Consider the following 26,700-nt stretch of genomic DNA (forward strand, 5'->3'; position numbering starts at 1 on the left):
AAAGGAGCTCTAAACAATATCATCCCACCAGTACATGTGTGTTACAGTCTTCAAGATTTTGATCTCTAACACTAAAATGAGTGAGGACTCCTTAGAAGGATGGCTATTTCCTTTATGGCCTATGAGAGGTACAAAATATGTCTGAGATTTCTTTGTATGGGCTCTGGAAGGTGGTACACAGTGAGTGTGGGACATACTGATATTAGTAGAAAGCAAGGATGCTAACAAAATTTATAAGGTTAGTAAGATACGCATTAAATTCATTAGCATGTTTGCCTATCGTGGTGTGGGGTGAGATAGGGAATAGGGAAGAGAATGGAGTAGAAATATAAGAATGAAAAAATGGGCCTTGTAGACATGAGTGTAAAAAATGTGCTACTAAACAGAGTATGGCTAACTCAATCCTCTGCCCTTGAGATTCAAAAACATATATACACAAACATATACGTGTGTGAGTGTGTGTGTCTAAGGGCTGTGTCAAGGGACATAGGACCTGCTTTAAAAGAGTTCCTGATGACTAAGTCGACAAGCTGTATCAAAAATACTACATCATAAAAAGCCATGAGTTCATAATGATAATAGAAAGAAAAAAATATAATTCTTAATTTAAAAAAAGAACTATAACTAGATTAATATTTTTGAGAAAATTATTATTCAGTTTTAAATATGTTATCAAGATTGACAGATGACTACCCACACATAAAGACTTGTATATTCATCATTAATAAAAAGTTTGAAGGAAAAAAAAAGCTTCAAAAATCTAAAAGGAATAGTGTCAAGGACGCTCACTTTATATGCCAAATTATAAAGGTGTAGACTATTACAAAGCATTAAAAAACCATATCAAGACGTTCCATTCAGATAAGAGGCCCTATCAGTCGGCTTGGATGAAAAAAGGTCATGATCTGCAAGATAGGATGACAATCTTGTAAGCCTAGCTACAAGGTGCTGTATCAGTTCTACTCATCCCAACTACACCATCAAGTGCTAACACCAGAGTCCTAAATTCATGCAAAGAAGAGCCTTGGACCATGCCCCTGAAGCAAAGAAGAGCCTTGGACCATGGACCTCCTAAGTGTTCTTTATGACCAGCTTAGGGTTTTCTTCCTTTTATTTTGGTTTTAGCAAGGCCTACAAATCTATCTCCTGAAATGCAGATCAAACATTGGTCTATCTTAGACCAAGCCTGAGCTACCTCATGAACAAGTCAGAAATTTATAGATACCAAAATGATCTTGCTTATCTCTCCTCTGCCAGGGGGCAGAAAGTCTAACAAATGACAAACAGTTGTCATCTGTGCATGGTTACCACCCTGACTAGTTTCTGTCATTAGGTCTAGATTCTCTCTCCTTGGCTCTTAAGGCTCTGAGATTCTATCTTCAACCTTCTTCTTTCCCTAGTTGATTTTATCCACTCTAAATCCCGCTGCATGAATGACTATCCCAACTTTCCTCAAAATACTTTAAGTGGTATTTCTAACTGCCTACCAGCATTTCCATTTTAGTATTTTTCTTATACTTCAAATTCAGTCTGTCCAAATCTGAACCTGGCACATGCTTTTTCAAACCTTTTTACTATTTTCCCTCGTTCAGAATGACATCATAACCTTACAGTTGCTCTGCCATAAGTTCTTAATCCCATCTCAAAACTTTCTGCCCCCCCCATTCCAAGCCTAGTCACCAAATGCTCTTAATTAAATTCCATCACTGAAATGTCTCTAACAGCCATCCCTAAAGTATGCCTAGGTTGAGGGTCTCATTACCCTATAATGGTTACTGCTACTGACTCTCACTATGTTCCTTTGATCCCAGTTCCTACCCATCCAGTATTATTTTCCACTGTTTTTATCCTTAGAGAACTCATCTTGTGTATTAGTTTCCTATGGCTGCTGTAACAGAGTATCACAAACTTGGTGGCTTAAAACAACGCATTTTATTCTCTTACTGTCTAGAGGTCAAAAGTCTGAAATCAGTTTCACTGGGCTGAAACCAAGGTGTTAGTAGAGCTCAAGGAGAGAATCCACTCCCTTTCTTTTTCCAACCACTAGAGCTGCGTTCTTTGGCTCATGGTCTCTTCCTCCACCTTGAAAGCCAACAGCATAGCATCTTATTTCTCTTTGCTTCCATCATTATACTACCTCTGCTTTCTTGTCAAATTTCCTTCTGCCTCTCTCATAAAAAGTCAACTGTGATTACACTTGGGCACCCCTAGATAATCCAGGATAACTTCACCATCTCAAAATCCCTAATTCAATCACATTAAGGTAACTTAAGGCGATATTAAGGTAACATCACAGGGACTTCCCTGGTGGCGCAGTCATTAAGAATCCACCTGCCAATGCAGGGGACACGGGTTCGAGCCCTGGTCCGGGAAGATCCCAAATGCCGCGGAGCAACTAAGCCCGTGCACCACAACTAGTGAGCCTGTGCTCTGGAGCCCGTGAGCCTCAACTACTGAGGCCCACGCTCCTGGAGCCCATGCTCCGCAACAAGAGAAACCACCGCAATGAGAAACCCATGCACCCCATCGAAGAGTAGCCCCTGCTCACCACAACTAGAGAAAGCCTTCGTGCAGCAAAGAAGACCCAACACAGCCAAAAATAAATAAATTAAAAAAACAAAACAAAACAAAAGGTAACATCACAGGGTCCCAGGTATCTTTAGGGGCCATTATTCAGCCTATCACATTCTGTTATTTAAAAGACACTGATTACTCTTTATTTTATTCATTCAACAAATATTTACTGTGTTGCTACAATGTGCCAGACTCTATTCTAGGCACTGGTGCTCTGTAAGACACCAGAGATCTAGTAATGAAAAGAAATAATTCCTTTCCTCCAGGAGCCTAATTTAACATTAGAAACGAATAATTCAACATGCAGTCACAACACAATGTGATCATTTCTACAACAAAAACAAAAGATAGAAACAGAAGCAAAATGTGAGCTTTGAATAGTATCCAAACTATCCTTAGATAGTGGAGGATGTAGGCAGGAAAGAGGTACAGGCAGTGGTTACAGTTTTCTAGGATTTTAGGGGATTGGCAGTTTGCTAGTGAAAACTTAAAAATTGAATGTTCCCTTTTGCCAAAAGGGAAAGATATGTGCCGCCACCCCTGCCCTTTTTCTTAGAATATTCTTTGAGAAAATTTGTATTTGTAAATACTTCCTCTATGCCTTTGATATGTATGTAAACTTGTAAAGCCTTTGTCAGCATTACAAACCAGGAATGTTTTTCTTGAGAGCCTGGGAGCCATCTCTTTGAAATGTAAACATCAAGAAAGATAGTGATTCTATCTCCCTGTCATTGTGGAAGTTTACCTAGTGCCGAACTCCAAACTGTTACCACCTGCTCATCATACTATACCAGTTTTCTTTTCACTAGCACAGATAGCCCAACTGCCAGGTGAATTTAGGATAAATATGAAAGAATGTATAGCTAACTGTGTTGTCAGTCCCCTTAAATGAGGACAAATTACAATTAACCTCGAGAACATGTATATAATTGCTCAGCTACATTACAAAAACAGAAAGAAGGCTTCCCTGGTGGCGCAGTGGTTGAGAGTCTGCCTGCCGATGCGGGGGGCACGGGTTCGTGCCCCGGTCCGGGAAGTTCCCACGTGCCGCGGAGCGGCTGGGCCCATGAGCCATGGCCGCTGAGCCTGTGCGTCCGGAGCCTGTGCTCCGCAATGGGAGAGGCCACAACAGTGAGAGGGCCGAGTACTGCAAAAAAAACCAGAAAGAAACCCCACCCTCTTTTAATCTCATCAGCAGGTTACCTATGATGCATGCGGAAATTTGGTTTAATGTTTATTCAATAGTAACTGTTTTCTGTCTTTTGGAGAGGTTTTTCTGAGTTGGCAGGAGATAAAAAAAAACTTTCCCCAATACTACATGAAGGAATACGGGTGAGGGTTGAAGGCAGAATATTTTTTTTACCCCAAATGGCTTTTTGGCCTTATTTCCTGAAGTATTTCCCTGATTTATCCAATAATCAGTCAGATTCAATGTCATATCTCAATAAAAATGTGACTTTAATTGGTACTCTCACGGGGCTTTCTTGAGAACCAGAGGATTGAAAGACTTAAAATTGGTATGCTGGGAATTACACATAACAGTATAATTATAGATGGGTGCACATTTTGTGAACATCCTGTGTCTTACTGAAAAAAGGAATGCTGGTCTAGACAATTTGTTTTTTGTAACTCCAATTTTTAAAACTTTTTATTATGGAAAAATTTCAATATATACAAAAACAGAGAGAATTGTACAATGCAACAACAACCACCAACACTTCATATATAAGCTCTTACTCCTCCTCCATCAGACTGGCTAAAGCAAATCCTAAACATCATATCATTTCATCTAATAATGTTTCCAAATGCATTTCTCAAGGATAAGGTCTTAAAAAAAAAACAAAAAAAGCAAAACATCTCACAGCCAATGAACTTAACACTACTCACTAGTAGCATCTTATATACATGGAAGTGTTTGAACTTCCCTAATTGCTTCATAAATTTTTTCAATTAGGAAACACTCAAGGTTCACCCACTGTATTTGGTTGGTATGACTCTTAAATCTCTTAGTCACTATGTTATAAATGTAATCTGCTGAAGTGAAGGTCATTTGGCCTCCCAGAAAAATATCTTAACCTGATAAAGAGCATCTGCAGCAACCTAGAGCTAACAGTATACTTGATGGTGAAAGGCTAAATGCTTTATACTTAAGATTGGGAACAAGGCAAGAATGTCTGTTCTCACCACTCTTAATCAGTATAGTACTGAAAGTCTACTTAGTACAATATGGTAAGAAAAGGAAATAAAAATCATACAAATCAGAAAGGAAGAAATGAAACTATCCCTATCTTGAGATGATAGTACATTAAAAAAATCCCTAGGAATCTACAAAACATTTCCTAGAACTATTAGGAGTTTAGGAAGGTCACAGGATATAAGGATAAACATATAAAAATCAATATTATTTCCATATACTATGGACATGTGGACACTGAAATTATATTTATAATACCATTTATAATTACTCAAAAAATACTTAGGTGTAAATGTAACAAAATATGTACAGGACTTGTATTCTGCGAACTACAAAACACTGATGAAAGAAATTAAGTAAGAGCTAAATAGGGAATTCCCTGGTGGTCCAGTGGTTAGGACTCAGCGCTTTCACTGCTGAGGGCCTGAGGGCCCAGGTTCAATCCCTGGTCGGGGAACTAAGATCCCATAAGCTGCACATTGTGGCCAAAAACAAAAACAAAAAAGAGCTAAATACATGGTAAGATACACCATATTGATGGATTGGAAGATTCAGCATAGTAAAGATCTCAACTGTCTCCAAGTTTGGTTTACTGCAATATCTGAGCAAGATTTTTTCGTAGATATAAATAAGATTATTCTAAAATTTATATGGAAAAGCAAAGAAACTAGAATAGTTAAAGCAACTTTGAAAAAGAATAAAGAAATAATCAACCCATCCAATATTAAAGCCTATATATAGCTACAGTAATCAACACTGTGTGATGTGGGTGGAGGGATAAACACACAGATCAGTGAAACAGAACACCTAGAAACAGACTCACAAATGGGCTCAACAGCTTTTTGACAAACGTGTAAAAGAACTGAGTGGAGGAAGATAGCTTATTCAACAAATAATGCTGGGACAACTGACTGTCCATAAGCAAAAAAAAAGAATCTTGACCGAATCCTACATCTAATACAAAAATTAGATGCAAAAGAATCACAGAAATAAATGTACAGTGTAAAACTACAGCATTTTTAGAAAAAACACAGAAGAAAATCTATAAGATCTGAGGATAGGCAAAGAGTTCTTAGACTTGACAACGAAAGGACAATCCATAAAAGGAAACACTGATGAACCAGACCTCTCAAAATTAAAACTTTTGTTCCTCAGAGACACAATTAAGAGGATGAAAGGAAACTAAAGACTAGGAAAAAATATTTGCAAACCACATATCCATCAAATGACTACCATCTAGAATATATAAAAAACTCTCAAATCTCAACAGCAAAAAACCAAACAATTAGAAAATGGACAAAAGACACGAACAGACATTTCATCAAAGAAGATATACAGATGGCAAAAAAGCACATGGAAATAACATCATTAGAACTTAGGAAGATGCAAATTAAAATCACAGTGTATATCACCATATACCTATCAGAATGGCTAAAATAAAAGTATTGACAACACAAAATGTTGGCAAGGATGCACAGAAACTGAATCACTCATATGCTGCTGCGTTGCTGGTGGAATGTAAATTGGTACAGCCACTCTGGAACACAATTTAGCTGTCTTTCAAACTAAACATGCAACTACAACATGACCCAGTAATTGCACTCCTCCACATTTATCACAGAGAAATAAAAACTTACTTTTGCACAAAAACCTGTACACAAATGTTTATAGCAATGTTACTTGTAATTGTCAGAAACTGGAGACAACCCATATGTCCTTCAACAGTGAATGGTTATGTAACTGTGGTATATGTGTTTTACAAAAAACTATTCAGCAATCAAAAGGAATGAAATATTGATAAGTAACAAGGAAATACTGACAAGGAACTACTTGAATAAATTTCCAGAGAATTATGCTAAGTGAAAAAAAAAACAGTCCTAAAAGGTTGCATACTGTATGACTCCATTTAAATAACATTCCTGAAATGACAAAATTATAGAAATGGACTAGTGGTTACAAAGGGTTAAGAATAAGAGGAGGTGAGGAACAGGGACAAGGAACAAGATGAAAGTGGGTGTCTAAAAATGAGTAACAGGAAGGATCCTTATGGTGACAGAAGGAATTCTTCCATATCTTTGCTGTATCAACATCAATATCTTGTTTGCAGTCTTGAACTATAGTTTTGGAACTGGGTAAAGGACCAATGGGATCTCTCTGTACTACTTCTTATGTGAATCTAAAATTATCTTAAAATCAAAAAAAATTTTTTAGAAGTAAAATTCCCTCCAAAGTAAAAAATCAAATTGGTATCATTCCTCCAAATCTGATCTCCTACTACCACTATCTCAGGAATTATATCATTATCCATCCCTGAACAAGTCACAAACCAAGCAACCATCCTTGACAACTCAATCTCCTTTATCTTCCATATCCAATTCATCTTTAAGTCCTGCTGCATTTATCTCCTGAATGTCTCTGAAACTGGTTCTCTTCTTTCTGTGTCCATCACCACTAACCTAGCCAAGTCATTCATGCATTCATTAACTGGAAGCCAACTCTGACCGAGCACTATTTTAGGTACTGGAGAAATGGGTACAAATGAAACAGACAACCCAGCACAAGAGAGTTTATAATTCTGAGGAAGAGCAGATTATAAATCAATATGTACTATTTTGCAGTGATAAGTACTCTGAGCGAAAATAACACATGGTGAGGGCATAAAGACTGTGGAAGAATGCTGGAGAGGGTGTGGAGAAAAGGGAACCCTCTTACACTGTTGGTGGGAATGTAAATTGGTGCAGTCACAATGGAAAACAGTATGGAGGTTCCTCAAAAACTAAAAATAGAGTTGCCATATGATCCAGTAATCCCACTCCTGGGCATATATCCAGAAAAAACTATAATTTGAAAACATACATGCACCCCTAGTGCCCACTCTTGCCATTAATATTCAACATAGTTTTGGAACTCCTAGACATGGCAATTATAGAAGAAAAAGAAATAAAAGGAATCCAAATTGGAAAAGAAAAAGTAAAACTGTCACTATTTGCAGATGACATGATACTATACATAGAAAATCCTAAAGATGCCACCAGAAAACAGCTAGAGCTAATCAATAGATTTAGTAAAGCTGCAGTATACAAAATTAATACACAAATCTCTTGCATTCCTATACACTAACAATGAAAGATCAGAAATAGAAATTAAGGAAACAATTACATTTAGCATTGCAACAGAAAGAATAAAATACCGAGAAATAAACCTACCTAAGGAGACATAAGACCTATATGCAGAAAACTATAAGATACTGATGAAAGAAATCAAAGACTACACAAACAGATGGAGAGATATACCATGTTCTTGGATTGGAAGAATCAACATTGTGAAAATGACTATACTACCCAAAGCAATCTACAGATTCAGTGCAATCCCTATCAAATTACCAATGGCATTTTTCACAGAATTAGAACCAAAAATTTTACAATTTGTATGGAAACACGAAAGACCCCGAATAGCTAAAGTGATCTTGAGAAAGAAAAAGGGAGCTGGAGGAATCAGGCTCCCTGATTTCAGACTATACTACAAAGCTACAGTAATCAAGACAGTATGGTACTGGCACAAAAAAAGAAATATACATCAATGGAACAGGATAGAAAACCCAGAGATAAACCCCCACACATACGGTCACCTAATCTATGACAAAGGAAGCAACAATATACAATGGAGAAAAGACAGCCTCTTCAATAATTGGTGCTAGGAAAACTGGACAGCTACACGTAAAAGAAGAAAATTAGAATACTCCCTAACACCATACACAAAAATAAACTCAAAATGGATTAAAGACCTAAATGTAAGGCCAGACACTATAAAATTCCTTAAGGAAAACATAGGCAGAACACTCTTTGATATAAGTCATAACAAGATCTTTTTTAACCCACCTCCTAGAGTTATGAAAAGAAAAACAAAAGTAAAAAATGGGACCTAATTAAACTTAAAAGCTTTTGACAGCAAAGGAAACCATAACAAAACGAAAACCCTCAGAATGGGAGAAAATATTTGCAAATGAAGCAACTGACAAAGGATTAATCTCCAAAATATACAAACAGCTCATGCAGCTCAATATCAAAAAAAAAAATTAAAAATTAAAAAATGGGCGGAAAACCTAAATAGACATTTCTCCAAAGACATATAGATGGCCAAAAAACACATGATAAGATGCTCAACATCACTAATTATTAGAGAAATGCACATCAAAACTACAATGAGGGGCTTCCCTGGTGGCGCAGTGGTTGAGAGTCCGCCTTCCGATGCAGGGGACACGGGTTTGTGCCCCAGTCTGGGAAGATCCCACATGCTGCGGAGCGGCTAGGCCCGTGAGCCATGGCCGCTGAGTCTGCGCGTCCAGAGCCTGTGCTCCGCAACGGGAGAGGCCACAACAGTGAGAGGGCCGCGTACCGCAAAAAAAAAAAAAACTACAATGAGGTATCACCTCATACTGGTCAGAATGGCCCATCATCAAAAAAATCTAGAAACAATAAATGCTGGAGAGGGTGTGGACAACAGGGAACCCTCTTGCACTGTTGGTGGGAATGTAAATTGATGCAGCCACTATGGAGAACAGTATGGAGGTTCCTTAAAAAACTAAAAATAGAACTACTATATGACCCAGCAATCCCACTGCTGTGCATATACCCAGAGAAAACCATAATTCAAAAAGACACAGGCACTCCAATGTTCACTGCAGCACTATTTACAATAGCCAGCACATGGAAGCAACATAAATGTCCATCAACAGAGGAATGGATATAGAAGATATGGTACATATATACAATGGAATATTACTCAGCCATAAACAGGAGTGAAATTGGGTCATTTATAGAGACTTAGATGGATGTAGGGACTGTCATACAGAGTGAAATAAGCCAGAAAGAGAAAAACAAATATCGTATATTAACACATATATATGGAATCTAGAAAGATGGTATAGATGATCTTATTTGCAAAGCAAAAATAGAGACACAGACATAGAGAAGAAACATATGCATACTGAGGGGGAAGGGGGAGTGGGATGAATTGGGAGATTGGGATTGACATATATACACTATTGAGACTATGTATAAAATAGATAACTAATGAGAACCTACTGTATAGCACAGGGAACTCTACTCAATGCTCTGTGGTGACCTAAATTGGAAGAAATCCAAAAGAGAGGGGATATATGTATACGTACAGCTGATTCACTCTGTTACACAGTAGAAACTAACAGAACATTGTAAAGCAACTATACTCCAATAAAAATTTTAAAAAAAAGTAGACAGCTAGCCCTCCCCTCCACAAAAAAAGGAGTCAAGCCACTGAACTGTAAAGGAAATGAACAAAATTAAAACTATAAGTGAAATGGAGATTACATCACTAAAATTCATGTCCACATTTATTTTTTAGCTCTCTGAGAATGGAGACCTTCTTATAACATTTAAGTCTGTTGCTTGGATTTTACACATTTAACTTGCATGCATGTTTTAAAGAATGCATTAAGTATAAAAATGTTGTGTTTCCTTTGTCAAAAAAAAAAAAAGAAAGCAAGAGGCGATACATGCACCCCTATGTTCACAGCAGCACTATTTACAATAGCCAAGACAAGGAAACAACCTAAATGTCCATCAACAGATGAATGGATAAAGAAGATGTGGTATATATACAGAATGGAATACTACTCAGCCATAAAAATGAATGAAATAATGCCATTTGCAGCAACACGAATGGATCTAGAGATTATACTAAGTAAAGTAAGCCAGAAAGAGAAAGACAAATACCATATGATATCACTTACATGTGGAATCTGAAATATGACGCAAATGAACTTATCTATGAAACAGAAACAGATTTGCAGATATAGAGAACAGACTTGTGGTTGTCAAGGGGGAAGGGGGTGGGGGAGGGTTAAATTAGGAGTTTGGGATTAGCAGATGCAAACTATTATATATAGAATGGATAAACAACAAGGTCCTACTGTATATAGTACAGGGGACTATAATCAATATCCTGTGATAAACCATAATGGAAAATAATATGAAAAAGAATACATATATGTATAACTGAATCACTTTGCTGTACAGCAGAAATTAACATAACATTGTAAATCAACTATACTTCAATAAAATTTTAAAAAAAAAGAATGTGGAGGACAGAGGGCCATGTTCAGATGTGCTGTGTCTAATAGACAAAGTGCCATCTGAACAGAAACCTGTGCAACTCAAGGAAGTCAGTCATGTGGGCTTGTGGCTCAGGAAGAATGGTCCAGGAGAGGAAAAAACAAGTGCAGAGGCCCTGAGGTGGCCTGTCTGAAGAACTACAAGGAGACCAGGGGATTAGAGTTCTTGAATGAAGGGCAGAGAGGAAGGAGGTGAAGGTGAAAAGGTAGCCAAGACCAGACCACGAAGGCCACACTAGGGGCTTTGGATTGTGTTCTATGTGATAGAAGCTACTAAAGGTTTTGAGCATGGGAGTGAGATAACCTGATCTACCTTTTAAATAGACCATTCTGGCAGCTACAAGGACAACAGATGTTGGTGGCAGGGGATGAGAACAAGACTAAATCAAACATATTAAACAGGACTACAGAGCATTTGGGCTCAACTTTCACCTTGTAAATTAACTCTTTAAAACCACTGCATGTTATGTTAAAACCACTGCTGCTCTAACCCCTACAGCACCTTTCTGCAAATTAAAAAAATTTGCAGATGCAGCCTCATCAAATCTTGGTGGGTGGAAGGCAGCCCACAAGGGACCCCTCAGCCAACCACCCTGCCAGGTTCAGTCTGCCCTGAATTCTAGCATAAATATAACAAAGAAAGAGAAAAAGACAAACACTTTTTCATTGGAGGTAATTTACTTAATCATCCCTGAATTTTTAAATTTTTGATTTTAAGAATATTTTCACATTGGGTGTCAACCAAACTCATGAGACGTTCAAGTTGATTTAATCACATTATCCATATTATATATATATGTATATATGTATACATATATATATATATACATATAAAATATTCCAGAAAAATGATTAGACTTTGGGTTCATTTCTTTTCTCATTTTTTTTTTTTTTTTTTGTGGTATGCAGGCCTCTCACTGTTGTGGCCTCTCCCGTTGCAGAGCACAGGCTCCCGACGCGCAGGCTCAGCGGCCATGGCTCACGGGCCCAGCCGCTCCGCGGCATGTGGGATCTTTCCGGACAGGGGCATGAACCCGTGTCCCCTGCATCGGCAGGCAGACTCTCAACCACTGCGCCACCAGGGAAGCCCTGGGTTCATTTCTTAAGGAAGAGACTCAGATGAGTCTCTTTGAGCCATTTCCTCCCATTTCTCAATATAAAACATACAGAGCCAGGGGTGACACAGTTTGTTTTTTCTGTTCGTTTTATTTTTCCTAGTTGTAAATAGTTTTGATGTGAAAATAATATTTTAAAAGCACATTTGGAGGCAATTAGAGGTTCTAGGAGTCCTATCCTGGAAGCATAAGCTTTTCCGTCACCGGCTGTTCAAAGGGTCGGTTTTTGGTTCTAGTCTAGAGTTAATGATCAAGGTGCTTCCAAGAACATCCAGATCCTTCACCTGAGCTCAGAGAACTGAGCTCCCCTTGGAAGGGAAACTGTTCTGAGGGCACTTTGGTCCAGGCAGATGGGAGACTCGCCAGGGTTGCAGGAGAGACACAACCACAGGCCAGCACTCTCAGGACGCTCCATCTGACTGTCACCTTTGACCAAAGAGAGGAGGTTCATCCCATCAAGAGAAACGCACACACTGGTTGGCTCTGATGTCCTTACTTCCTCCAGACACCCAGAGTTTTCCTTCAGGGACAGCTTCCCAAACCTGAGAAGGACTTGACATCACCACTAGGTGTCTTCAGGGTCTCTCTGGACAGCTTTCGACTCCAGTCATACTTTCTATTCAGTTTAATCCAACTAACACTTCACTCAGGAAGGGGGACTCCTCATGGATCAGAGGCTCCCGAGGCGAATGGAAAGTGAACAATTCTTCCTTCTCTTCCTTTGATCTTCCAAGCCATACTCAGTCCACACCTGGCGCTCCTCCTAAACTCTCCACTGGTTCCCTGCTGCCTGCGTTCTCTGTTTACTTTGTGGTGGTCTCCAGCAGTTCCCACAAAATTAGAATATTTCTCCCAAATGACAGTTAAAAGATATAAGGAGAGATAAGTGTGGTTCCCACCTCAAAAGATCTCACCTTATACGGGGAAGAATGAGCTCTACTAAAGGTGTGGGCGCTTTAGGGATCGAGACAGCCTGTCCCACAGCCCTTCTGCTGGGCCCCCACTGTGAGGGGTCATCACTGACTCGTCTGGACCCAACAGCAACCTCAGACAAGTCCCACCACGTCTATGCCAGGTGGCTCCACATTGGTTGCAGGCTGATCCTTGCAGAATATAAACCTGGGCCCGTGGCCAGGGTACTTCAACTCCTCAGAGGCTGTGCCTGGCTCTCAGGTCCCGGCCCCCTCTCCCCGCTCCCGTCTCTACACGCCGGCTTCCTTTGTCTGGACTCTCGGACATGCTCTTCCTGTGCCTGAACGCTTCTCACAACGTGGGATCCGGCCCTTCCTCGGGAAGCCTTGCCCACAGCACCCCTCCTGTTCCACGTTCTCGCAGCACCTGTGGCTCTTCTCCCGAGGTCCTCACCGGAGTCTGTCATTCCACAGCCCTGTGTGCACTTAGCCTCCCCCTCCACTGAGCTCCGCCAGGGCAGGACCTGCGTCCTTCTGTCCAAGGTTGCACTGCTGTTTATCACGGGACAGGAAAGCAGTGGGCGAGGGTTAGAACCTGGCTCCCCCAGAGCCCTGGCCTCCCCAATTCAACAGCTCTCAGTCCTCAACTTCCATGACAGCCAAATCTGCCAGTTTTCTCCTCTGGTGACTTCTTCTCAGGCTCAGCCACAGATTCTTCCTTCTTAACTCACCTTATAAACACTGAGGTTTCCTGGGACTCTGTCCTCTCCTCCGTTCCCTCGTCTGCTCAGCTCAAGGTTTCAAATGCTACCTTCTCACTGACGGCTCCCTGACCTCCCTGTTGAGTTCCAACCCTGTATACCTTCTATAGCTGTCCACTGGCGACCTCTACCCATATTTCACTCACATCTCAAATGAAACCCATGCCACACCGAACTCGTCCTGAACCCTTAACAAAGGGACCTCTCCTTTTTCCTTTTTTTTAAAAAAATGTTATATTTATTTATTTATTTATTTTTGGCTGCATTGGGTCTTTGTTGCTGCGCATGGGCTTTCTCTAGCTGTGTCAAGTCGGGGCTACTCTTTGTTGCAGTGCGCAGGCTTCTCATTGTGGTGGCTTCTCTTGTTGTGAAGCTTGGGCTCTAGGCACGCCGGCTTCAGTAACTGTGACGCGTAGGCTCAGTAGTTGTGGCGCACAGGCTTAGCTGTTCTGTGGGATGTGGGATCTTCCCAGACCAGGGATCAAACCCATGTCCCCTGCATTGGCAGGCAGATTCTTAACCAGTGCGCCACCAGGGAAGTCTCTCTCTCCTCTTTCCTGAACCCACTGCAAGTGCCTTCCTGCAGGTAACGTCTTGCCTGCATTACACAATAATCTCCAGAAGGTTCCCACCTCTAGTTTTTCCTCACTTCAAATCTAAGACCAACAGTGTTTCCAAAGTGACCATTCTTATTAAATTGAAATTGCATAATAAGGACTTTATGAATATATTCTCTGTGAAAATTTTAATAACATTACATGTAAATAAAGTCCCCTTTCATCAATACTCATTCTCGATCCTAATCCAAATGTAACTAGTTACCACCTTAGGTGTCCCGCGACCTTTCTCTCAGCACTTACATGCATATTATGCATACAGACAAACACCCACGTAATTTTCTTTACACATAAATGGCGACATGTCATAATCATGCACTGTAACTAGCTTTAGTCCTTCACGTGCCTTGGAGCTCCACCCACACCAGTGCTTCTTGTTTCTGACTGTGGTGCTGTGTGCCAGTGTAGGGACCCACCTCAGCTTCTTTAGCTATGCCTTTACTGAAGGACATTTAAAGTGTTTCAGACTCTGACCATTTTTTCTAAAATATCAAGGACCATGTAATTCTTCTGCTTAAAATCCTTGAATTATTTCCAGTCACCCACGGACAGTTCCCCTCTCTAAGAACTGTACCAAAGCACTTCAGAGTGTGGCCCCTATCTGGCTTTCTGATCTCATTTCCTTCCTCATCTCTTTCTTTTCCCACAACCCTGGGCTTCAGTCAGAACGAATTATCTGCAGTTCCTTAAATGGACTAAGTTTGCTCAGTGAATACATGAAAATGCAGCCCTCCTCCGAAACAAGAGGAAAGAATAAAGATCCTGAGAGATTTACCTGTGAAGTGATTATCAGACATGACGCAGAAGTTTGTGACCCTTCTCCAAAACTTCTTGAGGACTGAGAACTTGGAGAAATTTCCCTGACCAACATCTCCAAGTTGCACATGCACTCATTTACCAGACTGCTGCCTGCAGAGATTCCCCACCCACTCACCTACAGAGGAGCCTCCAGGGCTTTCTTTCTCTACCTTCCAGGGATCTTCTCCTTGCTGCAACAGGGAGATCACCTCAGGTTTGGAAAATAGGAGTCCTGCTCATAGAAAAAAAAACAAAAAAATAAAAACAACAACAAACTTGGTTTTGACACGAAGAGGTATCTGAGATCTGAGTGGAAACTTACAGGATGATATAAAGAGCTCCTTAGGGTGCTCAAGTTCTGCCCCCATGATGTGAGGGGTGTGTTAGGGAAAAAGCAAGGGACTTGTAAAACATAACAATGTAATAATTAGTTGCATGTTAGGAAAATACATAAACATGTACCCTTGAAATAGGGTACCATTAGCTTTCTATAAAAGAGGAAATATATGAGATGTACAGACTAAATTCATATTTATAAACAGGTATCTATGGAGAAGATACCAGGTAGACTGTTTAAAATGAGAAAACACTATCTGGTTCCCTTTCAAATATGGATTATACAGTGTTCATCTAGCTGGAAAAGTGAACGGGAAAGGCAAGTGGTGGGTCAAAGAAGAGGGATGAAAGATGCTCTCTGCTTAGAGATGAGCAGACACATCATAGAACAATCATAGTGGGAAATGCCTGAACTATGAGGGAATTTCTAATGTGCAGCTCTGTAGACTGTCCCATCCGTGGGGCATGAGGCATCCATGCCTATTAGCAGGAAAAAGTTTTTCAGATTTATTTGTGGAGATCCAATTTATACAGTGCTAAGGCAAAACTCAGCTAAAGTTTTGATGATCCATGGCTTTTACCCAGGGAATCAGATGCTGAGTTATCCCAATTTCTAAACAGAGGAAATTTCCTTACCCAATGACACCAAGTTGCTATAGTTCTCCAGCATCACATCTTGGTACAAGTTTCTCTGTGAAGGAGCCAGCTTTCTCCACTCATCCCGCGTAAAGAGCACAGCCACATCTTCAAACGTCACTGACAGCTGTAGAGACAGGCATCCCAGCTCACCCAAGACCACCCATCACACAGGGTGAAGAGGGCGGCAGTGGGAAGTAGACAGGCTACCATGAAATGCTTCTATATTATTCTAGGTTCTTAAGGTTTCAAGTCACTGGTTTAATGAACACTTGACCTGTGACAAATACATACTGAGTACCATGAAGTATGAACCAGGCCCTGTGTTAACCACACAGAGATGTGTGGAGGTATTAAGACCATTAGTGGGAGTGTTAATTAGAATAATCTTTCTAATAGCAATTTGGTAATACATATTAAGAGCTTTAAAATGTGCATACTTTTTAACTCTCCAATTACTATATTTGTTTGATAATGAACAGTGCAAAAAAATGCACACAAAAGGACATTTATTATGGTGTTAGTTAACAGCAGAGAAACAGAAACTCCTACAACCTAAATAATCACTGACAGAGGCTTGGTTAAATAATTTAAGGCACTATCTGTGTGCTCTCTGCAGCCTGAGGACAGTAATAATGGAAATTAAAACAGCTATCATTAACTGAATGCTTTCTTCAGGACAAGTACTATTCTTAGAGCTTTATATTAATCTTTAGTGTAAATCTTTATTTTACCTTCACAACAACGCTAGGAAGAAGGTACTATTATTGTCCTCATTTTACACAAGAGAAGTCACAGAGAGGATAAGAAATTTGTCTAAAGTCACACAATTGGTCAGTGGTAGTGCTGGGATTCCAATTCCAGGTGGATGTCTAAGGCTCCATTCTTAACCGCTCTGTAAAACTGCCTCTCAAAACCTACCAAATAGTTAATAAATAAATGAAATAATCCATACAATGTACTTAAAACCATACATGGCTCATATTAAAGGTTCAGATCTTACCTATTATCATGTCAATATGAAGTACTATGAATCATTAAAATTGATGGTGTAAGTCAGTATTTTTGACTTAAAAAGGCATTCATAATAATGTTAAGTATAAAAAGCAAGTTACATATCAGTATGTATAGTTTGGGCCCATTTTTGATAAAAAATTATATATGTACATAGCAAGTGATGCTGAGAGATGCATAACAAATGGCTGACAGCGATCATCTCCAGATGGTGGGATTAAGGGTGATTTTACTTTTTTTTTGCATATACGGAAAAAATATATAGACAAATACATGTACATACACACATCTATGCACATATGTACATTTACAAGCATATATACATATACCCATATATATATATGCGTGCATGTTTTATTCTCTATAAAGTTTTTTGCCATGATCATGCAATATTTTTATAGTAAGAAAAGGCATTAAATTATTGGCACATTGGGAGGAATACAAGCAATGATCTCTGCTCTCAAAGAACTTACAATCTAACTGGCAGACAAGAAAAGTGCATGAATTTGAACACTAAAAGGAAAATGTGTAGCTGGATAGGACCATACACCATATCTGCTAATCCTCATTTTAGAGACGAGGAACACAAGATCCAGGACAGTCAAGATTCCAGGTCACATACTTTATTAATGGCAGAGACAGGATGATAACTAAAGTTTTCTTCCAACACAGCACTCGGTATACTCTCTCTCTTATCTTAAACATCCTATTACTGAGTTTTACACACAATTCCACACAGCAGGTGAGGTTAGGGAGAAATGTCACATAGGACTCACACACAGGGACAGAGAAAATTCTGGGCAAGAGAGCAGCTTGGCTCTGTTGGAATGGAATGTGAAAGCCTTAGAAAAAAGCAGTCCAAATATGCAAAGGCAGGTCCTAGCCGTAGCCTCAGAAGATCAACCACCATGACATTTCGTGGGTCCAAATGATATACAACATCGCACTGCAGAGAGCTCTGGTAACACAGGGGCTGGGCCTGCCATGTGTTTTGAGAGATGCACCAGAGGAATGGCTGGACAATAACCAGCATGAACTCAGAGGCCAAACATACCTGGGTTTGATTTCAGGTCACTTGACTTCTTTAAGCCTCAGTTTCCTCATGTGTAAAATGGGGGTAATAACTGCTGCGCTGTTATGAGAGTGAGAACAAAGGTAAAGCCCTCGGGATATTCCCCCAGCAACATTAACTATTATTGTTAGATGAAAATGAGTACAGAATGAACAGTATTTTCTGGGTCCTAAAAACACTGTACAGTTAATTTTTATCTATCAAGAGTAATAGTATCATGTACTAGAATAATATTGTTCAGCTACCACAACCACCACATATTCAACATCAACTATGTGCCCGGCCCTTACTGAAACACTTGCCATGCTGCAATTCCTCTCATCTACCCTATGAGGTACGCATGGTTGTTATTCCCATTCTACAGGTGAGGAAACTGAGGCACAGAGAGATGCAATTGCCTAAGGCCCATAAATGGTAACAGAAGATATGGGTTCAAACTTGGCTGTCTGGCTTGAGAGCCCCACTTCTAACTGTACACCCTGTATACCTTGCTTCTCCACTACTGATATCCCACAGCACCCTCCCTGCCACTTCCTGAGGAGTCAGCTCTTAAAGTCAAGAGACCTCTCCATCTGTGTCCCCACCAAAATGGCTATCCTTTGTTCACACACCGCCTCACCTGGATGGGGTCCCACCCTCATTCCCACAGAATAAAGATGACAATGGCAGGTCAAGATCAGTTTTCAAGAGAGTGATAGAAGCAAGGCACATGATCCAGAAAGTTAAGAGGGAGAAAAAACTAAAAACTCTGGACTGGGAAAAGCCTGGGTAAGGTATCATGAAGATTCTCGGGGTGGAAAGAAAAAGAAAAGCATCCTGGCCAAGGGTAGGGAGGGGGACATGACTGAGCAAAGGAGGCAGGCCAGAAAGGAACTCTGCCAAGTACGCATGTTTATTGTTCTGACCCCAAGTGGTATAAGATATGTGGCATCTTACCTGTCAATTCAGTAATCATACAGTGAATTGAGATTAATGAATAAAAGAGTGTCTATCAGAAAAAAAAAAAAAAGAGACACAACACATGGATTGGGGGGTTGGAGGCAAGCAATCCCTATGCAATCCACCATCTACCAGGATGGACCAACTCTTCAAAGGGAGAAGGACATGGGCTCCAAAACCTGGCGAAGACTGTACTGGGGACAGAACTTCAGTTTGAGGGTTAAAAAACAAACCTATTTGTCTGTAAGACTTGAGATGGTAATGCACTCACCTGAGACCTTGTTTCCCTCTGTTCAGTAGCCATGTCCTCTTTCTGGGCAGTTTCCCCTTAGGATGGGAGAAGTCTCCAGAAGCCAAATCTGAGAGAAGAAAATGGGAGCCAGGAGGAAGGCCCTTCTGCTTTGCACCCCTCAGAATCAGCAGCTCTGAAACCTTTACACCACCTGAGAATGATGCCATGTGCCCTCAGGAAGGAAGTCAGGAGCTAGGAGTAGAGAGGACCAGAGAGAAGGGCTGGGTCCTGGTCCAGGCCCAGCTCTTTCCCTGGCTCAGAGGAAAAGGTCCTAGGACTCCATCAGCAGTAGCAGCAACTCCCTGAGCCTCACCGCGTGCCAGGCACTACCTATCAATACATCATCGAGTCCCACAGCACAGTTGGCACTGTCAGCACCCCATTTTATAGATCAGGACACTGAGGGCAGAGTGGGAGCAACTTGCCCCAGTCCACACAGCCAGGGAGGGTGGCACCAGGATTCCAAGCACCGCGGGCTCCAGAGCACCTGCTCTAACCTCCCTGCGTGCATGTGACAACTTTTCTCCACCTCAAGCCTTCCCACCCAATTCCTCCCCCTCCTATCAAGGAAACAATTTCCAGATTTCTAGAGAAAGCTGCTTCGGAAAGGGAAAACATCAGCTCTCCTATGGCGGGGAGAGGGCTGCTGTCTTGAGGAAAGGGCACAGAAAACCAAAGACCTGGGTTCCAGTCCTGGCTCTGCCACTGGGGGAAGCCGGCGACTCACTTCTCGCGCAAAACAAGCCTGTCACTCGGAAGTGCAGGAGTGATGGTAAGGGGAGGAAATTTCTCACGTTCACTGCCAGCCCGAAACAAATTCAAATGCCGTAAGGCGCTGGGCAGGTAGCGCACTGGGAATGGGTCGGGAGGAAGCAGAAGGGTGGCTGGGTCCAGCCAATGGGGACGAAGTGCCCGACCTGTCTCGTTCAGGGGTACTGTGGGATGGCTGGTGGCGGCAGGCGGACAGAGCCGGGGTGCCCGGCCCTCGGCCCGCCGGCGCCCACAAAGGCCCGGCTCGCGCCTCCTGGGCCTTTGTCCCATACCCCGGCGCCGCATCCTCCCGAAGCCCGGTCCTCCCTCCCGCATCCTGCCGAGCCTCCGCCGCTCACCTCACCCAGGCCTCGGGTGTTCCGCGGGCCGCAGGCAGGAAGCTCCGGAACTGCCACGGCCTAACAGCAACTTCGGGTCCGGACTCCCCGGGGTGTTGTCTGGGCCGACCCCAGCCCAGAACGCCGCTCACGCCAGCGACAAACGCCCAACTCCCTGTGCCGGTCCGGAGCCGGGTAGTGAGGTGGAGGCGGGGGAACGGTCGCTAACCCCCTGAGAAATGTAGTCCACGCGAGAACCCAAGGATTCTGGGAAGTGTAGTTCTCCGCGCTTGCTGCTTGGAGAGGCCCGGCTGAGCCTGTCATGTGCCCGGGTACTCATTCTGGGCTAGTGGCCGCGCTCCGTGAGTTGCCGGCTCCTGGGTTCCCGGTTCTTCCGAGAGGAAACGGAGTTTCGCCGAGGACAGTGTATTGTAGCTCTGCATCTGCGTAAATGATAGTAAGGCAAGTAGACAACCTTCAAAAAACAAACCTATTTCCTCTTCAGTCTTTCAAAAAGTATATTGAGCACCTGCTACGCGCCAAGCCCTATTGTAAAGGATTTGAAATACCTCAGTGAGCAAAACAGAGATCATTGCTCTGGAGAACTTTTTTGGGGGGTGGGGGTGGGGAAGGAGGGAGGGAGCAGACAGTAAGCCATGAACATAATTATATAGCATTTTAGAAAATAAGCATTAACGCATTAACAGAAAAAGCGAAAGGAAAGCAGGGTTGGAAGTGTCTGGGGTAGGTACGGAGGCAAGTTGCAGCACGGATTAGGGTCACGAATACTGCTCTTTGTTAACATATTAGGAAACAATCTCGGTAAGGTAGAATGAGTATCCTTCCATAAGTTTTTGTTCAACTGTCTTAGCTATAATCAACTCATATGAATAATCATCATCGTGTCAACTTGTAAATAAAAATGCTGAGGCTTTGACTGGATTCTTTGAATCCATAAATCAACCTGAGGAAAATTAATATCTAACAATATGGACTTTAACAATCCATTAACATGGTACAGCAATCTTTTTATTTAAGTCTCCATATATTTTCTCCATAGCAGTATTACATATTTTTTGAGTTTTATTTGAGTATGTTTCATACTTTTTGAAGCTATTGTAAGTGGTATCTCTTTTTGAATTTCATTTGTAAAGTACCGGTTTTGTGTATAGCTTAGTGCCTGAAGTCTTATAAATTCCAATAATGAATTTATTGTGTTTTCGATTTTCTATGTAATATACTATGTGAATGACAGTTTTGTTTCTTTTGCAAAACTTTTGCTTCTTTTATATTTTATTTCTTTTAATCGCCATATTGAGTGGGCTGTGATTTCTAGTACAATGTTAATATAAAGTCAAAGTAGAGGCACATCAGAAAAATGGCTTAGCAGGGAACTCCAAGCCCACAGCCCCCCTTGGAAACATAAACAGCAACTAGAAACTGGCTAAAATAACCATATGAAAGCTCTGGAAAACAGTAAAATATCTACAGCAAAAAAACCCCGAAAACTCAATCAAGGAAAAAACCACATTTGAAATCATGGTAATACTGTGATGTTTTTACTTGCCCTTGCGCCATCCCTTCCTCAGTGTAGCAAAATCTTGGTCTGGAGTGGCCAAAGCTAAGTTCCCAATTCCTTGCTCCAACAGAGAGGGAACAGAGGAGCTTTTATTTGTAAAGTTCTACCCTGTCTGAGGGCTGCCAGAAGTACTGGGCTCTATCTTGTCTATCTCGGAACTCAGATGGGGAGAAGCAGTAGGCACTGCTCCTAAAAGTTGTGGGTGGACTACAGTCCCACAGACACCTGGGGCAAGACAGTGAGGGTAGAAACATAAGATAGACCATCTAAAACCCTGAGGAGAGGCTATGGTTAAGCTTTGGGAAATCAAGACTTAAAAGCAGCTGAAAAACCAACATAAGGCCCAACCACAAAAGACGTAAGGAGCTCTTAAGTTTTCACCTCCATCTGATCCCTAGGCTGAGAACAAGCCAGCTAATTAGTAAAGGACAGCTCTAGCAGAGAACCAGTCTGCAAAGACTGGGAGAGGTGACTAGTTTCTCGTTTTGTTCTGTTTTTTAAGAAAAGACAAAAAAGTACTAAAGAGCAGTTTTAGGTTCACAGCAAAATTGAGAGGAAGGTATAGCGATTTCTCATTTATTCTCTACCCCAGCACATCATAGCCTCCCCCATTATCAACATCACTCACCACAGTGGCACATTTGTTACAATTGATGAACCTACACTGACATATCCCAGTTACCCAAAATCCATAGTTTAGAGCTCACCCTTGGTGTTGTACATTCTATAGGTTTGAAAAAATGTATAATGAATGACATGTCTGCCATTACAGGGTAGTTTCACTGCCTTAAATCCTCTGTGCTCTGCCTATTCATCCCTCCCTGTTCCCTAACTGGCAACCACTGATATTTTTACTGTCTCCATAGTTTTGCCTTTTTCAGAATGTCATATAGTTGGTATCATAAAGTATGCAGCCTTTTCAGATTGGCTTCTTTCACTCTGTAATATGCATTTAAGTTTCCTCTGCGTCTTTTCATGGCTTGATAGCTCGTTTCTTTTTAGAGCGGAATAATATTCCATTGTCTGAATGTACCACATTTTATTTATCTGTTCACCTACTGAAGGACATCTAGGTTGCTTCCAAATTTGGGCAATTATGAATAAAGCTGCTATAAACAGCCATGTGCAAGTTTTTGTGTGGACATAGCTTTCAACTCTTTTGAGCATGACTTCTGAATCATATGATAAGAATATGTTTAGTTTTGTAAGAAACTGCCAAACTCTTTTCCAAAGCGGCTGTACCATTTTGCATTCCCTTCAGCAAAGTATGAGACTTCCTGTTGCTCCACATCCTCCACAGCATTTGTCAGTGTTCTGGATTTTGGCCATTCTAATAGGCATGTAGAGGTATCTCATTGTTGTTTTAATTTGCATTTCCCTAATGACATACAATGTAGGGTATATGACGATCTTTTCATATGCTTATTTGCCATATATCTTCTTTAGTGAGGTGTCCATAAAGGTCTTTGGCCCATTTTTTAATCTGGTTGTTTATTTTCTTATTGAGTTTTAAGTGTTCTTTGTATATTTTGGATAACATCTGACAGGTCCTTTATCAGATATATTCTTTTGCAGATATTTTCTCCCAGTCTATGGCTTATCTTCTCATTATGTTGACAGTACCTTTCACAGAGAAGACATTTTTAATTTTAATGAAGTCCAACTTAACAATTATTTCTTTCATCAATCATGTTTTTGGTATTGTATCTAAAGTCATTACCATACCAAAGGTCATCTAGATTTTCTCCTATGTTATCTTTTAAAGTTTTACATTTTGTGCTTTACATTTAGTTCTTTGGTCCATTTTGAGTTGATTTTTGTGAAGGGTGTAAGGTCGGTGTCTAGAGTCATGTTTTTTGCATGTGGATGTCCAGTTGTTCCAGCACTGTTTGTTGAAGAGACTATCATTGCTCCATTGTATTGCCCTTGCACCTTGTCAAATATCTATTGGCTATAGTTATGTGGGATTTCTATTGTGTTTCACTGATCTATTCTTTCACCAAGATCGTGCTATCTTGATTACTGTAGCTCTATACAGGCATATCTTGTTTTATTGTGCTTTGCTTTATGGCACTTTGCAGATATTACATTTTTTACAAATTGAAGGTTTGTGGCATTGTGCCTGGAGCAAGTCTGTCGGCGGCATTTTTCCAACAGCATTTGCTCACTTTGTGTCTCTGTGTCACATTTTGGTAATTCCCACAATATTTCAATTCATTATGAATTCACAGTCATATTCATTACGATTATATTTGTTATGGAGATCTCCAATCAGTGATATTTAATGTTACTATTGCAAAAAGATTGACTTATTGGAGGCCCAGATGGGTTAGCATTTTTTAGCAATATTTTTTTTTTTTTTTTGCGGTATGTGGGCCTCTCACTGTTGTGGCCTCTCCCGTTGCGGAGCACAGGCTCCGGACGCGCAGGCTCAGCGGCCATGGCTCACGGGCCCAGCCGCTCCGCGGCATGTGGGATCTTCCCGGACCGGGGCACGAACCCGTGTCCCCTGCATCGGCAGGCGGACGCTCAACCACTGCGCCACCAGGGAAGCCCTAAAGTATTTTTTAAACCTAAAAATAGAACTACCATATGACCCAGCAATCCCACTACTGGGCATATACCCTGAGAAAACCATAATTCAAAAAGAGTCATGTACCACAATGTTCATTGCAGCACTATTTACAATAGCCAGGACATGGAAGCATCCTAAGTGTCCATCGACAGATGAATGGATAAAGAAGATGTGGCACATATATACAATGGAATATTACTCAGCCATAAAAAGAAACAAAACTGAATTATTTGTAATGATGTGGATGGACGTAGAGTCTGTCATACAGAGTGAAGTAAGTCAGAAAGAGAAAAACAAACACCAGTTGCTAACGCATATATATGGAATCTAAAAAACCGGTACTGATGAACCTAGTGGCAGGGCAGAAATAAAGACACAGACGTAGAGAATGGACTTGAGGACACAGTGGGGGAAGGGGAAGCTGGGACGAAGTGAGAGAGTAGCATTGACATAATACACTACCAAATGTAAAATGGATGGCTAGTGGGAAGCTGCTGCATAGCACAAGGAGATCAGCTCGATGCTTTGTGACGACCTAGAGGGATGGGATAGGGAGGGTGGGAGGGAGGCTCAAGAGGGAGGGGATATGGGGATATATGTATACTTATAGCTGATTCACTTTGTTGTACAGCAGAAACTAACACAATATTGTAAAGCAATTATACTCCAATAAGGATATTAAAAACTATTTTTTAGTTAAGGTATGTACATTGTTCTTTTAGACATAATGCTGTTGCACACTTAATAGACTACAGTATAGTGTAAACATAACTTTTATATGCACTGGGAAACAAAAAAATTCATGTGACTTTATTTTGATATTCAGTTTATTGCTGTGGTCTGAAACCAAACCTGCAATATCTCTGAGATATGCCTGTAGTAAGTCTTGACGTCAGGTAGCATTAGTCTTGCAACTTTGTTCTTCTCCTTCAGTATTGTGTTAGCTATTCTGGATCTTACGCCTTTCCATTAAACTTCATACTCAGCTTGTCAATATGCACAAAATAATTTGCAGGCATTTTGATTGGGATTGCACTGAATCTATAGATCGATTTGGGAAGAGCTGACATCTTGACAGTACTGATCCTTCCTATCCATGAAAAAGAAATATTTCTCCATTTATTTAGTTCTTCCCTGATTTTGTTCATCAGAGTTTAATAGTTTTCTTCACATAGATCTTACACATATTTTGTTAGATTTATACCTTAGTATTTCATGTTGGGGGGTGTCAGTATAATGGTATTATATTTTTGATCTCAAATTCTACATGTTCATTGGTGGTATAGAGGAAGGCAATTGATTTTTGTATATTAACCATGCATTCTGCAACCTTGCTATAGTTGCTTATTCTAGGAGTTTTTTGCATTTTCTACATAGATGATCATGTCATTGTTGGAGGAGGTCATCAAGAAGATGTGACTGCTAGTTGACCCAGGCAATCAGAGGCTCCTTAACCTCTCCCCCGTCCTTGGAATTTATGTTCCACCTACTATTTCCATACCAGTAGCCATTTTGAGGATGCAGCCCTGAGAGAGTAATGTGTTGTTGAGACCATCTGGACTGGATGTGTGACGAATCCTGTTAAAGCCTCTTTATAAACTTTTAAGATTCTGGCGGGAGGATGCAAAGATCTACTTGTCTTGCAACTGACGAAGATAGGCCTCATATGTAAGTTCCGTTGTTTATTAAAACTGCCACCTACTAGCCTGGAGTGGTCTGCCTCTTTCTTCAGTCTCTCCTTGCCCTCTGTGTATGGGGGCCAGTTTAAAATTTCAACCAGTGAAGTCCTGACTTTGCAAATGAACAGTCATCTGTGAACAAACATAGTTTTTTTCCCTTCCTAATCTGCATGCCTTTTATTTCCTTTTCATGTCTTATTGTATTAGGTAGAACTTCCAGTATGATGTTGAAAAGCAATGGTGAGAGGAGACATCCTTGTCTTGTTCCTGATCTTAATGGAAAGCTCTGAGTTTCTGACCATTAAGTGAGTTAGCTATAGGGTTTTTATGATAGTTTTGATCATGAGTGGATATTGTTTTTTGTCAAAT

The 26,700-nt window shown here is 40.9% G+C and overlaps 1 protein-coding gene across 4 annotated transcripts in view; it reads right to left on the reverse strand.

The window, feature by feature from the left end:
* LOC115846190 (zinc finger protein 354B) overlaps positions 1-20,725 on the reverse strand; it is a 33,084-nt gene extending 12,359 nt beyond the window's left edge. Inside the window, exons 1-5 of one of the 4 annotated variants that reach the window (XM_070045292.1) lie at positions 20,520-20,725; positions 19,390-19,602; positions 18,162-18,239; positions 16,094-16,220; positions 15,258-15,353 (exon numbers count right to left, since the gene is read on the reverse strand). In XM_070045292.1, coding sequence (XP_069901393.1) covers positions 15,258-15,353; positions 16,094-16,127 — 130 coding nt within the window. In that variant the 5' untranslated portion in view covers positions 16,128-16,220; positions 18,162-18,239; positions 19,390-19,602; positions 20,520-20,725. The other 3 variants (XM_070045291.1, XM_070045289.1, XM_030844688.3) reach the window with 3 other exon arrangements.
* Positions 20,726-26,700: the final 5,975 nt, after the last annotated feature.

Source organism: Globicephala melas, chromosome 3 (assembly GCF_963455315.2).
Source record: "Globicephala melas chromosome 3, mGloMel1.2, whole genome shotgun sequence".
Taxonomy (NCBI): domain Eukaryota; kingdom Metazoa; phylum Chordata; class Mammalia; order Artiodactyla; family Delphinidae; genus Globicephala; species Globicephala melas.